This window comes from Bombus bifarius, unplaced genomic scaffold (assembly GCF_011952205.1).
Source record: "Bombus bifarius isolate JDL3187 unplaced genomic scaffold, Bbif_JDL3187 scf7180000008006, whole genome shotgun sequence".
Lineage (NCBI taxonomy): Eukaryota > Metazoa > Arthropoda > Insecta > Hymenoptera > Apidae > Bombus > Bombus bifarius.
Genome location: NW_022884384.1, coordinates 2,133,089 through 2,147,192, shown reverse-complemented (window position 1 = coordinate 2,147,192; position 14,104 = coordinate 2,133,089). Strand labels below are relative to the sequence as shown.

The 14,104-nt window shown below is 28.7% G+C and overlaps 3 protein-coding genes across 4 annotated transcripts; 1 reads left to right on the top strand and 2 right to left on the bottom strand.

Moving 5' to 3' along the window:
- Nucleotides 1-561: 561 nt before the first annotated feature.
- Nucleotides 562-10,049, bottom strand: LOC117206366. Of its 2 annotated transcripts, none has more exons than XM_033445646.1 (11): nucleotides 9,918-10,049; nucleotides 9,251-9,350; nucleotides 6,360-6,928; nucleotides 5,332-6,212; nucleotides 5,055-5,221; nucleotides 4,803-4,976; nucleotides 4,410-4,721; nucleotides 4,191-4,341; nucleotides 3,662-3,792; nucleotides 2,252-2,869; nucleotides 562-1,182 (listed from the first exon to the last, which is right to left on the bottom strand). In XM_033445646.1, exons 1-11 carry the CDS (start codon nucleotides 9,926-9,928, stop codon nucleotides 1,009-1,011), a joined length of 3,288 nt encoding a protein of 1,095 aa, XP_033301537.1. In that variant the 5' UTR covers nucleotides 9,929-10,049; the 3' UTR covers nucleotides 562-1,008. The 2 variants fall into 2 exon arrangements, with proteins under 2 accessions (XP_033301537.1, XP_033301536.1); XM_033445645.1 differs by lacking the exon at nucleotides 9,918-10,049 and adding an exon at nucleotides 9,784-9,812.
- A 29-nt stretch (nucleotides 10,050-10,078) lies between these two features.
- On the top strand, nucleotides 10,079-12,183 carry LOC117206375 (probable tRNA N6-adenosine threonylcarbamoyltransferase, mitochondrial). The gene is made up of 5 exons (XM_033445656.1): nucleotides 10,079-10,655; nucleotides 10,756-11,014; nucleotides 11,095-11,223; nucleotides 11,369-11,725; nucleotides 11,807-12,183. The coding sequence occupies exons 1-5, from the start codon at nucleotides 10,396-10,398 to the stop codon at nucleotides 12,110-12,112; spliced, it is 1,311 nt and encodes a 436-aa protein (XP_033301547.1). The 5' UTR covers nucleotides 10,079-10,395; the 3' UTR covers nucleotides 12,113-12,183.
- Nucleotides 12,184-12,207: 24 nt separating this feature from the next.
- LOC117206376 (GTP-binding protein 10 homolog) lies at nucleotides 12,208-14,028 on the bottom strand. The gene is made up of 4 exons (XM_033445657.1): nucleotides 13,706-14,028; nucleotides 13,289-13,592; nucleotides 12,998-13,216; nucleotides 12,208-12,913 (listed from the first exon to the last, which is right to left on the bottom strand). Exons 1-4 carry the CDS (start codon nucleotides 13,742-13,744, stop codon nucleotides 12,306-12,308), a joined length of 1,170 nt encoding a protein of 389 aa, XP_033301548.1. The 5' UTR covers nucleotides 13,745-14,028; the 3' UTR covers nucleotides 12,208-12,305.
- Nucleotides 14,029-14,104: the final 76 nt, after the last annotated feature.

The window sequence follows — 14,104 nt, the reverse complement described above, 5'->3', positions numbered from 1 at the left end:
ATAAATATATGTTTATAATTTTTTCTAAATTTATTGTTTATAAAAATTCAATGTTTCGTTTCAAATTTGAAAAATTTCGTATTTCGTACATATTAACAAGTATTAAAGAAATAAAGTTATATATTCTATTTATGATAATGTACTTTTTGCAATGTATTGAATAAATACTTTCGACTTAATTTTTTAAAAGTATTTATTATAGAGAAGTATGTCATATATTTTTTATATTATCACACTGTAAATTAGTATAATGATATTTGTAATAAAACATCTATCTACTAATTTACATAGTATAGATTATATCAAGCATGAAAAATATGATGGGTTCATTGATACTTTACAATTATTTTAACTGTCTGATATATGCATAATTTAAGCATGTCATTGATTAATATTGTAACACATTGTAATTGTATTCTATAACCTAATTTACTTTTAATTTTTATAGCAAATATGAGTAAATATATGCATAAGTGTAACATCACTCTAAGATAACCTTCAACAAACACATACATTGTAGTGGTTTGAATGGTTTTAATTTAAAATACTATACAACGTAGATATAATTTATGTGTTTTATGTAATGATACATGTATATTCTTGCATTTAAAATTACAAATTTTCGAGATTAACATATATGCTGTGTAATAAATGATAGCCGTTAAATGCACAATATATTATTAGATACTACCGTGTATATTTTTATATGAAATATACATTTCATATTTGACATATGTACAAATTAAATGGTCAAGTTTATTCACTTCATTTGTAAAGATATATTATACAGTTTATTTGCAGCCGAAAATGTTTTTTTTTCTAATTCCTGGACGAAACATACTTTAAATAAAATGTATGTAAAATACGAAATGCGTTTATTCATATATAGGCTGCTTCGGTAAAATAAAATATCGTTGCTTGTATAAACGTAAATATGAATGTACTTATATACTTCTTCTCTCTTTTTTTTATCGTAATACACTAGATTAAATATGTTCAATATATCTTTTAAGAAACTTTTATAACTGTGGTAGTGGTCTTAGTTCCGCTTGATTGCGGCACAAGGCGAACGGTTATCAGCGAAAGGTCAAGCATTTTACGCTGGTATTTCTTGTGAAACACCATAGCAGCAGACTGCGTCTTAAACACAATCGTTGCGCTGCGCTCACCCATTTGTATGCTCTATAACACGAATAATATAAACAGATAATTATTAAATTGTTGAATTAAAGAAACCAATATGTATTTTAAAAAGGTTGCGTATTTTCAACTTGTTACAAAAACTTATTGAAATCATAATAATAAATTGCATAACAGATATATGATTCTAACGTATAAAGTATTATAATAATTAAAATAAACGTTTTTTGTATATATACATATATACATAATAAACAAGGTATATCAAGATAGATTTAAGCAAAATATTATCAAACAATATATTGCTAAATATATAGCTATATTCTTTTATTATATTGTTTATTGTATAGTTTTATATGAACTATAGTCATTATTTATAAATATGATCTAAACTTTTAGGTTAATGTAAGATATTCTTCAAAATAAATCTGCCAATTACATGTTAATATAATATTGTATCTATATTCATGTATATATATTAAGGAAAGTAATACAATACTGTAGTTATCAAATGCTTGTTTTTATTTTGTTATAAAGAAGAGTATTATCAAATATTGAATGAATACGAAACAATATTGGGATAATGATTTTTAAACAACTACAACAATATGAATTTGTCAGTTGTAAAACAAATTTATATACCTCAATGAAAAAAATACCCAAAAAGGTAAGAAACAATGTAAGGTTTCGTATAGTATTACAAACTAATAATAACTTCTCTCCAAACAAAGAAAAAGGAAAAAAGACGCAATTATTAGTATTACTATTGACACAAATGTAATATGTGGGATATTGTCAGAAACCTTAATTAACATAATCCGTAATTACATAAATCTTAATTGAAATCATTCTCAAAATAATCATAATTAAAATACTAAAAAAAAACCAGAAAAAAGGAGAAAAAAAGAAAAAATCCACAAAAGAAACAAACATGCTTGAAGAAGAAAAGATTGGCATTGTATATCATTATAAAAAAAAAGAAAAAAAGAAAAAGAAACGACCACAAAAGAAACTGGACTTATGGTTTTTAAAGGTAAAGTATATGAAAAAAGGATCCATGAATTTGCAACGAAAATTCAAGTCTTAAATGTTTTCATGCAAAGATAGTCACCTCAATTGTTCCGATGCCTTGGCACATTCGTCTAATTTGCGCTTCGGACGTGCTTGCTGCTAAATTCTCTACCTTTACAGTATTTGTTTTTATTTCCGGTATTTTTTTCTGTTGTATAGGAGATTTTTGTAATACAACTCTTTGGTTAGTTTGTGTATTAACAACAACCTTTTTCGCATTGGTATTCGTTACTTCTTGTACATTAATCACAGTTTTTTGAAGATTTCCTGGTGATTTTTGTTTAACAATTCTTTGTGAAGTACCAACAACTTTCTGTCCTATATTTGCTAATTTTCTTAAAACATCAGCTTGATTTTGACCAATTCTTTGAGTTGGACATTGAGCAACATTAACTAACTTGTTTTGCATCAACAGTTGACCTTTCTGCAAATTTGATACTGTTTTTTGTATAGTAGTGGCAACCTTTTGTGTATTTAATAATGGTTTCTGAATTACAATTCTTCGTGTTCCAGATTGGGAATTTAATACTTTTGTATGTTCATTTCCTTGATTAATCGTATGTCCAGAATTACTGTCTTTTGTAGAATCTATAGAGTCATTAGGTTGTATAGTTTGTATTGTCCTGACAATTCGTATACATGATGATTTCTCTGCAACCTATAACAAAAATAGTCGTAAAAGATAGCATGCCGTGTAAAAAAGTATAAGAAAGAATAATAATATTTGAGTTACTAATTCCAATATAAAAAGTTCATTAAAAAGATCAAGATTTTGCTTCAAAAATTACAATAAATGAAAAAGAGTTGATAAAACATTTTAATATAGAATAATCTTAATAAAAATTTGGAGGAAATTAAATAGAACAAAAAGTATTTAAAAATGTATTTTATTAGAACACGAGTAAAAAATATACAGAAAGTCTGATAGACCTATATATATATATATATATATATAAATTATATATATATATAAATAATATATCTTTTTATTTAATAATGTATTATTTGAGATATGTAAGTTATCGTTCAAGTAGAAATAAATATTTATAAATGGTATAATTCTCACGAATAAATAAAAACTGCAACAATGTGTTTTAGTAAATAACAAAAATTGTTAATTTCCTAGATATTGCAGCACCTATTTCTATACCTATGATATTTATATACAATATATTTGAATCTTTCTCTTTTTCATTTTAGTATAATACAAACAAATAAAATTTTATCAGACATGATCACATTTTATACAATTTATTTGCTTGAGCATTAAGCACGAATTGCTTATAAAAAATATCATAATAAGAAAAACCGTTAATTACTCTCACTGTTTTACAAGCATGTATATCAAAGAAAGGAAAAAAAAGAAGTAAAAAAGAGAAAAAAAGGGAAATATTAATTTCATGTTTTGTGTACCGACAATTAGGAAAGCATGGCATCTTTAGTCATATACCTCTGTAGATTGTGTATTGGTAGGACGAGCACGTCCTCTTCCAGTATTGGTATGTCCTTTGTTTGTGGATGCATCTTTTACTACTCCCATAAGTGCTGATACAGGTTTTGCGTCTTGTATATTTTCATTTACTAGGAAGTGAAATTATTCATTACACACACAATTATATTCATTTTAAATTGTTGCCATTATTATTATTATATATAATTATTTACGCAATATATTATAGTTATCTCTTAAACGAAATATCATGTTATAACTGAAATATTATAGCTTATTAAATAAATGCTTAATTATGATAATAGAAGAAAAAGAATGAAATAATTTTTAACAAATATTCTGCATACTTTGATAAAGAAATGGTAACTCTCTTAAATAATAAAATAAAAAAATAAAATAAAAAAAATATATTACTAAAAAAACTCAACTTTAACATTGCCTTTGAAAACGTATCCATTGTACTCAAGCAATTAATTACTAAATCATTTGTGTATATCTGATTTATATAATGAAATGTTATTATACATACATGTATTTTCGTTTTTAGTTTCATCATTTTGTTTCTCCATTGCAGCCATTTTTCGTCGATTTTCCTTCTCCCGCAAGATCTTTTCTCTAAGCCGTTTCTGTTCTTCCATCTTTTTTCTATATTCCTGCATTTCTGGGTCGTTTTCTTCATCCTATAAAAATTTATTTTGGAGGAATATGCAATGCGTGGGAAGGAAATAAAATATGAATGTGTATATACCTTTTTGTCATTATTCGTATTGTTTAACATATCTACTGTTCGTACTTCTTGAAGATTTCTGTTGCTAACCTTTATTCGTTTTGGGCTCAAATCACGTAAAGGTCTGTCTACAGAGTTGGGAACTCTTTTTTGTGGCAATCTAGTTCTTATCGAAGTATTCACTGGTCTGCTACTAGACTTCTGCACATGATTTTGATCATAATTCTCACGATACGCGGTTGACGAGCAAACCTTACCCTTCGAAACATGATCGTTTCTGGTTCTCGACGACAAATCTTTATCGCGATAATTTTGATGGATTCCTCTGTGATCCTGGGGATGAGCATTGTTTTTAAAAACTAGATTATATTCTTCACGCTTAACATGCTTGCTACCAATTCGTATGCCACCAACCTGTGGATAATTATTTTTTTGATCCCCTTGATCCGATTTATATTTCGAACTGGATTCATAGCTATCATCTCGCAAGTAACTACTTTCTAAAGGATACTGTTTATTCTGAGTTCCAGTTTGATTTTTCTGTGGCTTATTTTCTTGCCATACATCAGAAAAGTATGCATAAGGATCCTGTGAAAATTCGTATAATTATAATTTCCTGTAAAATCTTGTTACACCTTAGATTGGTCAATATCACATGATACATACGTCGCTTTTATTTTGTTGATAATTTTGTTGATAATGCGGCGGTTCTTGTTGGGTTTGATTATACGAACTTTGATTCTGATATGGGATAGCGAGTTGTGAGAATTGGCCAGTAGGAACTTGAGATGATAAATTAGGTGTTTGCTGACTGGAATCCCATGCGAGTCTTGCTGTTTGTGAATCAAACCAGAAGGAATCATAAGTAAGAGGAATTAATATGAAATTATAGGGAACTGATAAAAGTTAAAAAAAAAGTCAATAATCACTTGAAAGAACTTACCATCGTTTGTCGACTGAACGGCTCCTCGAAAGTGAGGATTGATTAAAATCTTGTGCCCTGGAGGTAAAGGTACATTGGGTACATTGGAAGTGGATTGTTGCGGTACAGGTAACGTATTAGTATTAAATTGACTGGTAGGTACTTGATCGGAATATCCGGACCTCGAATCGTAAACGGATCGGTTTTCAAATTGAGCTGCTTCTTGAAAAGGTGGTCTATTCTCGAAAGGTGGTTGATTTGGTATTTGATTGACGTTAGGATGATTAATAAGTGGCCCTTGGGAAGAAGCTTGACGTGAATATCCTTGCATAGGTAACGGTTGACTGCCCTGTAACAATGGCGCGGTCGATGTTCCAGGTACGACTGAATTCAGATTTCCAAGAAGCGTTCCTCCAGGATTCCCTTGCAACAATGGACCTTGATTGTTTTGCATCAGCCGAGCTTGATTATCTTGCATAAGAGAAGCTGAGTTTTGAAACGGGGCTGTACTCGCACCAACTGGCGCCGGTTGAATTTGGACATAAGGTGGTTGATTCGATGGATGGCTGTAAGGCGGTCCTGGAAGAGATCCTGACAAGCCACCTCGAGGTCCGTAATCTAATCTTGTCCCGATTGTTCTAGGAGCCACTTGATTTTGAAATTGATTAGGATTGAATTGTGGTCTATTATCTACAAAATGCGATGGGCCTTGGAGCGAACCGTTTGGAGAATAATGCTGGAAGGGTTGTACTTGAGAATTTTGTTGCTGGTAAACAATCTGTTGTTGGTTTTGCATATTGTTTGGTACTCCGAGGAAAAAGAGTGGCCAGGTCTCGAGTAAAGGTGGCCTGCATACTGGTGGTGGTTGATTATCGAAGTTTGCGTTGCGTGCATTACCGAACCTGGCCAATCACATTTTACAAACAATTATACACTCTAATAGGTATTTTAATATTCTAATATTATACATGTGTACACAGAAACGCGTATATATAATACCATAAATAGATAAAGACAGAGATCTTAAGAATTGCAACAATTGCACATACCTTGGATTAAAATTTCCCGAATTTTGTGTATTAAATCTTCCACCGCGATTTCCTCTTGTACTTCGACCTCTTCCACGGCCTCTAGATGCTAGCTTGGATGGTTCAGATGTTACCACGTTCTCCAAAGTATCCGGTATATGGTTATTCATTTTCGAAGAAACGATAGTTCTTTCATTTTGAAATCTGTTCCTCCTTTCTTTAGCTTCTTCGCATTCGTCATCTTCCAATCCTTGTCCATTCCCAGAGTAGACTTTTGCATTTTTCTGCAACTTCTCTCGTAGATCTCCCTTTTCGATATTATTCGAAGTATTAATGTTATCAATTGTAGAAAATTCATCGTTTTGTCGGGTTTGTTCGCTTTTATATTCATTAATTTCATCTTGTTCGTAATACTTCGATTGAGCCTCTAGCTGATTTCCGTCGTCGTAAAAATCATTGTCGTTGCTTCTATCAGTTTTGCTCCTACTAAACTCTATGTTTTCATCTTCACCATCTAAGTCATCAAGTGCGTCGGTTACTCCTAAGTCCAGTACATCATCTGTTTCCTCTTCTCCCTTATAGCTATTCTGCTGCTCAGGGAATTAAATTGCCAAATATTTGTAATGAAAATATAATATTTAGCCGTGGTCGTTACAATCTACTTTTAATTAACTATATGTTTATCAATTTATAAGAAGTTACTCTTCCATGATTAAAACGAAGGTACCGCATTTGAGAATTCTCGCACCATTCTTTCCTCCTATTTCTATCAATTTTCCTTCCTTCTCATCGAATCTCTTAATTATTATCAGCCGCTAATAATAAGATTTATACGGCAAAAAATTTAATCGCAAATTTCTCGACAAAACTTACTGTTAGGTACTATTATAATTCATGCAAATGAATATTACCGTAACAGTCAATTAGAATAATAAAATATTTTCTCAATAAAAGCGATAGCATATTTGATACTTCGCAATACGGAATTGTTATAAATATATATTATACAATATGTTACAATTCAAGGCAGCAGCAGCATGATATATTGCAGTTCAACAATATGTTTTCTTATTATATTCGATTGTATTGCATATATTTTGGACAAATTGCATTAAGAATCATTGAGTTTCTATTTCAATTTTTTGAATATTTCATACTGCTTTTTAATGAAAAGGAAATAGATACATGACTTGAAATGTTATACAAGTTGATATGATATCCAAAGATATAAAGTATGTACGATGTATTGTTACAGTCGCTCAAAAGAACGAACGATATTACCTTCTTACAATACCATTGTATCACAACAATCAGACTCGATATCTCTTTTCCATAACATTTGAATGTTTTAATGAAAGAATTCATCATATATAGATTTCATCGAATCAAATATCTCTTTTCAATCTTTCATACATCTTACAAAATAATAATTGCGTAATTACATTTAATTTTTTAAAAATCTGAACAAGATGTGATTTCCATTTGTAATGAAATGAAATGTAATTGTGTGGACTAACTTTTTAAACACACTTTAAGAAAACTTATATAAACATGTATATTATAAACATTCATATATCTTTTATACATAAAAACTTTCATTAAAACACACAATTTTCATGACATCTTTGAGTATATTATTTGTAGTAATTGCACTATAAATCACAAAATTTAATAGTGCTTTCAATTGTAATTTGTTGAGAGGCTACGAATAGCACATTAACAAACTTGTGTAATCGTACTGCTTCAATTACCATTAACATTTATTCTGCTTACAATATCTAATAGTTGTGCTTTTTTAACAAACAGGGAAAAGGAAACATAATAAGTACAAATAACATAATAAATTAGGAAATATCATTACGTACAAGTTCTTACTATTTATTATACATATACAGAGTTTTATCGGCACTAATAAAAGTAATTATGAAATTTTAAATAATAAGGAAAATACGGAAAGCAATTATAGTACAAAAGATAGAAATTGCTACAACAAATAATATTATGATATATGAATACAAAGAATAAATATCAATCGTTTATCTTTCATTTTCCCTGCATAAATTTTTACTAAATATGTTATGGATGAGTTTTACATGTTCCATGCTTCATTTTCACATCCTTTGTATATTATAATAATGTTGAGAAATCTCGTAATAAATTTTATAAGTCAACAATTAATATGAAGCATTTGCATAAAATACAAAATTTTCGCCTACGCAAAAATGTATTATAATTTTTGTGCATTTGCTTTAAACTTTGAATACAATCTCATACGCATATAATAAGCACATAATATTTTCGCTCACAATTTAAGTAAAATGCTTATTTCACCCTGAAAAATTTCAAAATATTCAAATAGAATATATCTTTGTTTAATCATTTATAAAGTGATTCTATACATGAATTAATGATAAATATCTTGTGTCTAGGATAGTATCATCATACAATGAAGAATATGTAATTTGAAATTATGATTTTAGATTTGTTCATCCTAGTCATAATACACAAAATAAATCAGATATAACTAAATGAAGTCCTTCTTGCTTGCTGAAATATATCGTTTATAAAACACATGAAAACAAAATTATATCAAAATTAATCTGTTTGTATTAAATAATTAATTATTTTTGACAAAGTTCAGAAGAATTATTAGGAAATTCATAGAGAGTAACTTTATATGTGCAACTACTATTTCATACTATAATTTTTAAGATCGCCTTGATTAATAATCGCAATATGTTGATTTGTCATTACATTAACAAATAGAGTACAAAATTCTTAATTTTCTAACTGTAATATATATTTTTTAATATAATTGTTATTAGACATGAACATTATATTGTATCATATGATGCATTATAATGAACCAATTTTTATTTAACAACAAAATAATGGTCCAGCAATATGCTCACCCTCTCCACTTCATAGTCGTCTGCTAAAAGAGCCTCTTCTTCATCATTGCCTAGATCATATTCTTCATCTCCAAGATCTTCGTCCAATAGGGTATCATCACTAAACAAGTAAAAGCTTAAATAAAAATAGGTACAGTGGTCATCAAGTTAAAAATCTCTTTGAAATATATTTAACATATTTTTATATTATTAAAATATGTTTTTTCAATTAACATACAGATACAATAAATTCGTGTTAAAATATGATAATAAAATATAATAAGAAATTCACTAAACTTGTGGAAATGAATTATATACAACAAAAAGTAATCAAAACCATGTTTATTAAAGTAGCCTTTAGTACACAATAAAAACAGATATTATTTTTATGGTTATCATACTTCTTTGATATCCTGCAAATACAATCACTGTATTTTACGAAATGAATTTTAATTGCAAAACCAGTAAATGAATAATTCACAAAAAGATAGAATACAATGGATGATGGAAAAAACACAATGTACGTCACTATTAACAATGATTATAACTCTAACCTCAAATTAAACATAGCTATACGGAAGAAATAACAGATTTATAATTGTATATAAAATAATTCTGAGGTTAAATCGAATAGTAAAATTATATCAGAGCATTAATTTTCTGTAATGGAAAAATAAATATCTCTTACTGTTCCGACATTGTACATCCACTTTCTGATACTTGAAGGAAAATCTGCAAACTGTGATGGCACCGAGACCCGAGATAACGAGCGTTGCGTAGCTCACATCGATTGTTACTTTCGAGGTATCAACTTCCTATATCGAAATCTCGAAATAATATCGAATACAATATCACAACAAATATAGTAATGGCACATATTATTCCTGCCCTTGCATATTGCATTAATTTCATACACTACATAAAATAAACAAAATTGAGTAAAGTACCACATATAAATCATTAATTTAATTATTAGCATTTTAATGGGCTAATACTATTATGTTTGATACGGTTATGTTTGAATTTGTGCATAAGTGCAAATGCAAATAACTTAAGTACACAATATAATTTTAACATGTCTATATATGTATATATACTCATACATGTATATACACAATATATGTCCACATATATTATAATGTTCTAAATATAAATGAAAAGAGTTCATGTTTAATTTAAAATTGGGAATGGCATATAATACAGGCTTATTGTTTCACAAATACTTATATAAACATTCTACAAATAATGTTAAATTTTCATATTTACATAAACGTAATTTAAAGTTAGTACAGAACTTTTTCCACAGCAAGCCTACTATAATTTTAGGAATAGAATCTAGCTGTGATGACACAGCTTGTGGAATTGTTGATAGTAAAGGACAAATTTTAGGTGAAGCAATTAGTTCTCAATATCTGACACATTTGAAGTAATTAAAAAATTTTGTTAATAATTTTTCTTATAATGCTTATATAATATATTATAGAATCTTTTAAGATGATTTAGAATATAACTTTGATGTTTTCTAGTCTTGGAGGAATAATTCCATCAGTTGCAAGAGTATTACATAAAAACAATATTACAAAAACTTGTGAGAATGCATTAAGAGCTGCAAATCTAACGTTAAAAGATATTGATGCAATAGCTACAACTGTAAAACCTGGTCTTCCTATGTCTCTTAGAGTTGGAACACAATTTGGGAAATATCTAGCACAGATTGGGAAAAAACCTCTTATACCAATACATCACATGGAAGCTCATGCTTTAACAGCAAGAATGAGCAGAGAGGTCTTTTTATAAAATGTTCATATTTAATATATTATAAAATTTGATTAATAAGGAAGATATAAACTAACTTTTAATTACAGATTAATTTCCCATATCTTATTTTATTAGTTTCTGGGGCCCATTGTTTACTAGCAATTGTTGATAATGTAAATAAATTTTATTTACTTGGTACTTCTGTCAATAATGCACCTGGGGAGATGTTTGATAAGGTAATCATTGCATTGTTGATATCATCTCTTTTTTAACTATCATAATTTTGTTTACATATTTTTTAATACATTTTTAATTCACATAACTTAGATGAGAAATAGTAAATGGATTAAATTAAATTACTCTATAAGTTTACATTTATAGGTTGCACGAAGACTCAAATTAAAAAATATTCCAGAATTTAGAACTTTAAATGGAGGCCTAGCTATAGAAATTGCAGCAAATAAAGCATCAAACACTGAGCAGTTTTTTTTTCCACCTGTAATGACAGGATACAGTGATTGTAATTTTAGTTTTTCTTCATTCTTAACTCTTTGTAGCAAGTACATTGAATTAGAAGAAAGAAAACATAACATAGTGGGTGATGCAGTGATTCCTGATGCATATAATTTATGTGCAGCACTTCAATTAGCTACAGTGACACATATTTGTCATAGGACTCAACGAGCAATGGAATTTGTTAATAAAATGTCATTATTTCCTAAAAATAAACGAACATTGGTACGTTAAAAGTATGAAGAACACTGCCTTAATTTGATATATATGTGTGTTCAATATATATTGCTTATTTTTAACGAACAGGTTGTATCTGGAGGAGTAGCATGTAATAATTTCCTAGCTGAAGCATTGAATATTGTGAGTACGGAATTAGGTTATAGCTTTATAAGAACTCCACCTAAATTATGCACTGATAATGGGACGATGATAGCATGGAATGGAATAGAAAAATGGATTGCAGATGTAGACATCATCAGAAATCCAAACGAAATTGAAAAAATCGAAATAGAAAAGGCGGCCCCACTTGGAGAAAATTGGATTAAAAAAGTAGAAGCAGCAAAATTAAAGTGTAAATGGGTAAAAATAAAGAAAAAACTTCTAAACAATTAAAAGAATAAAATGTCAAATACGTATATTGTTATGTTGCAAAGGCTATTAATTACAAGGTTGTTACTTTTTCATTTCTGTATATACTGTTTTTAAAAAAATATGTTTTTGTTTTGATTATACAGTGTTTCAGTATGGATAGGTTGTACTACCCGTAACGAAACACCGTGTAATTCGTTTAAATAAATATGATAAGTTATAAGAGTGTCGGCGCATATTGCTGCATTTGTTTTTTTAACTTTGTACGTAAACAATCTTCATTTGAATCCATGTCTTGAACGGAAATTTTTGCTTCTTCATATTTATCAATAATATGCCTAATCTTTGTTTTAATTTCACGTATCTCATCTGCATTTTGTAAAATTAGAGATGTTGTTATAATATCATCAAATTGCAATACTCTTTTTGGTTGAATTGATTCATCAAATTCTGAGAGAAATTCTGATAAATTATTTAATTTTAGTTTAATTTCATTATAGATTTCATTTGCTCCATTTGTATCCATTTTATTTACTATAATCATTGTAGGTCTATCTAGCAAATCAGGATTATAAAGTTCAATTTCTTTATTTAATAAGAGCACAGTTTCTAGGCAAGATCTATGTTTATGTCTTATAGAAAATTTACATCCTTGAATGTCTACAATAAAGAGCAGTAATTTTGTTCTTTCTATGTGTTTTAAGAATTTATGACCCATTCCTTTATTAATATGTGCACCTTCAATTAAACCTGGTAAATCTGCAACTGAAATCTCTCTGTGATCTTTATACTTTATAATACCTACTTGTGGTTTTATAGTTGTAACTGAAAAAAACCATAATAAGTAAGAAAAAATAGTATACATTTAACTAGTAAAAAAATAATGTGTTTTATACACAGTAAACTTACATGGATAATCTGCAATCTTTGATTTAGCTTTTGAGATTGCATTTAGAAATGTACTTTTCCCTGCATTTGGAAAACCTATCAAACCAACATCGGCAAGTAACTGAAGATCAAGAACTATAGTGCGACTTTGACCTTTAAGACCACAATAGCCTGTCCTTTCACATCCCCCTATTCCACCTGTAGCAACTACCAATTTTGTATCCTTTGAATTCATTGTACCTATATTTTAACAAATAGATATCATAAACAATTAAGAATAATTATTGTTATTTATTATTACATGTACATTACCAAGTTTAATGCGATTTTGATCATAAACGGTGATACCAATTGGAACCCTTATATTTAAGTCTGTTCCAGGTATTCCAATGAGCCCCTTTTTGCTACTATCGCCTCCTGTTCCTGCTTTCAATTTCATATTTTCCAGTTTGTATTTAACATTTCGTAATGTTAATCTTTCTTTTGAGACAAGACATACGTTTCCTCCTGCTCCGCCTATTCCACCATAAGCAGGTAATCCAGAACCGCCGGTGCCTCCACTTACGTGAATACGCAAACTGTCAATTATGCCTTGTCGCATATATTTCCTTGGTAACTAAATAATTAATCCATAAATCCTTAATCTACATATTTGTAAATGTTGTCTCTACTCTATTACTATACTAATTGAATGAAAAAGGAATATTAAATATGTTAAGATTAGATTACCTTTGCTGCACAATATAAAACTCGTGTTAATACAACCATTCTTTTTTTATAAAAAGTATATATATACTGTATTTGTTTATGTACATATAAGATTAAATTCGGTTTGACTTTGCTTTTGGGGGATATAAAACCATTGATCTTTTCCTTGTCATTTAATAATTTTTAGCACGTAGAATCCAAAAATGCAAATCTTAACTTTAGAAATCCGGCAGTTTAAAAATTATGCATATCTAAAGTAGAACATTCATAACGTATTTTACAGGTTAGTATTATTATTATTGCTTAGTCCGTACCTCTCGGCTTTGGACTTTTCGGTTTTACATCTCTTATGTCTATTTCTCTTCTTATATATCTACCTCCCTCTCTTTTCCATTCTATTCTATATTTTATTGGTTAGTA

Bases quoted from the DNA above. Each gene is read 5' to 3' on its own strand.
- LOC117206366 (XM_033445645.1), bottom strand. The intron at 5,222-5,331 runs GTAAGTTCTTTC...ATTCACAAACAG, and splicing joins CGTTCAGTCGACAAACGATG to CAAGACTCGCATGGGATTCC. The intron at 1,183-2,251 runs GTGACTATCTTT...TTCGTGTTATAG, and splicing joins AAGGCATCGGAACAATTGAG to AGCATACAAATGGGTGAGCG.
- LOC117206375 (XM_033445656.1), top strand. From the start codon at position 10,396: ATGTTTAATTTAAAATTGGGAATGGCATATAATACAGGCTTATTGTTT. The intron at 10,656-10,755 runs GTAATTAAAAAA...GATGTTTTCTAG, and splicing joins CAATATCTGACACATTTGAA to TCTTGGAGGAATAATTCCAT. The intron at 11,224-11,368 runs GTAATCATTGCA...TTACATTTATAG, and splicing joins CTGGGGAGATGTTTGATAAG to GTTGCACGAAGACTCAAATT.
- LOC117206376 (XM_033445657.1), bottom strand. From the start codon at position 13,744: ATGGTTGTATTAACACGAGTTTTATATTGTGCAGCAAAG. The intron at 13,217-13,288 runs GTAATGTACATG...GTTAAAATATAG, and splicing joins TCAAAATCGCATTAAACTTG to GTACAATGAATTCAAAGGAT. The intron at 12,914-12,997 runs GTAAGTTTACTG...GGTTTTTTTCAG, and splicing joins AAAGATTGCAGATTATCCAT to TTACAACTATAAAACCACAA.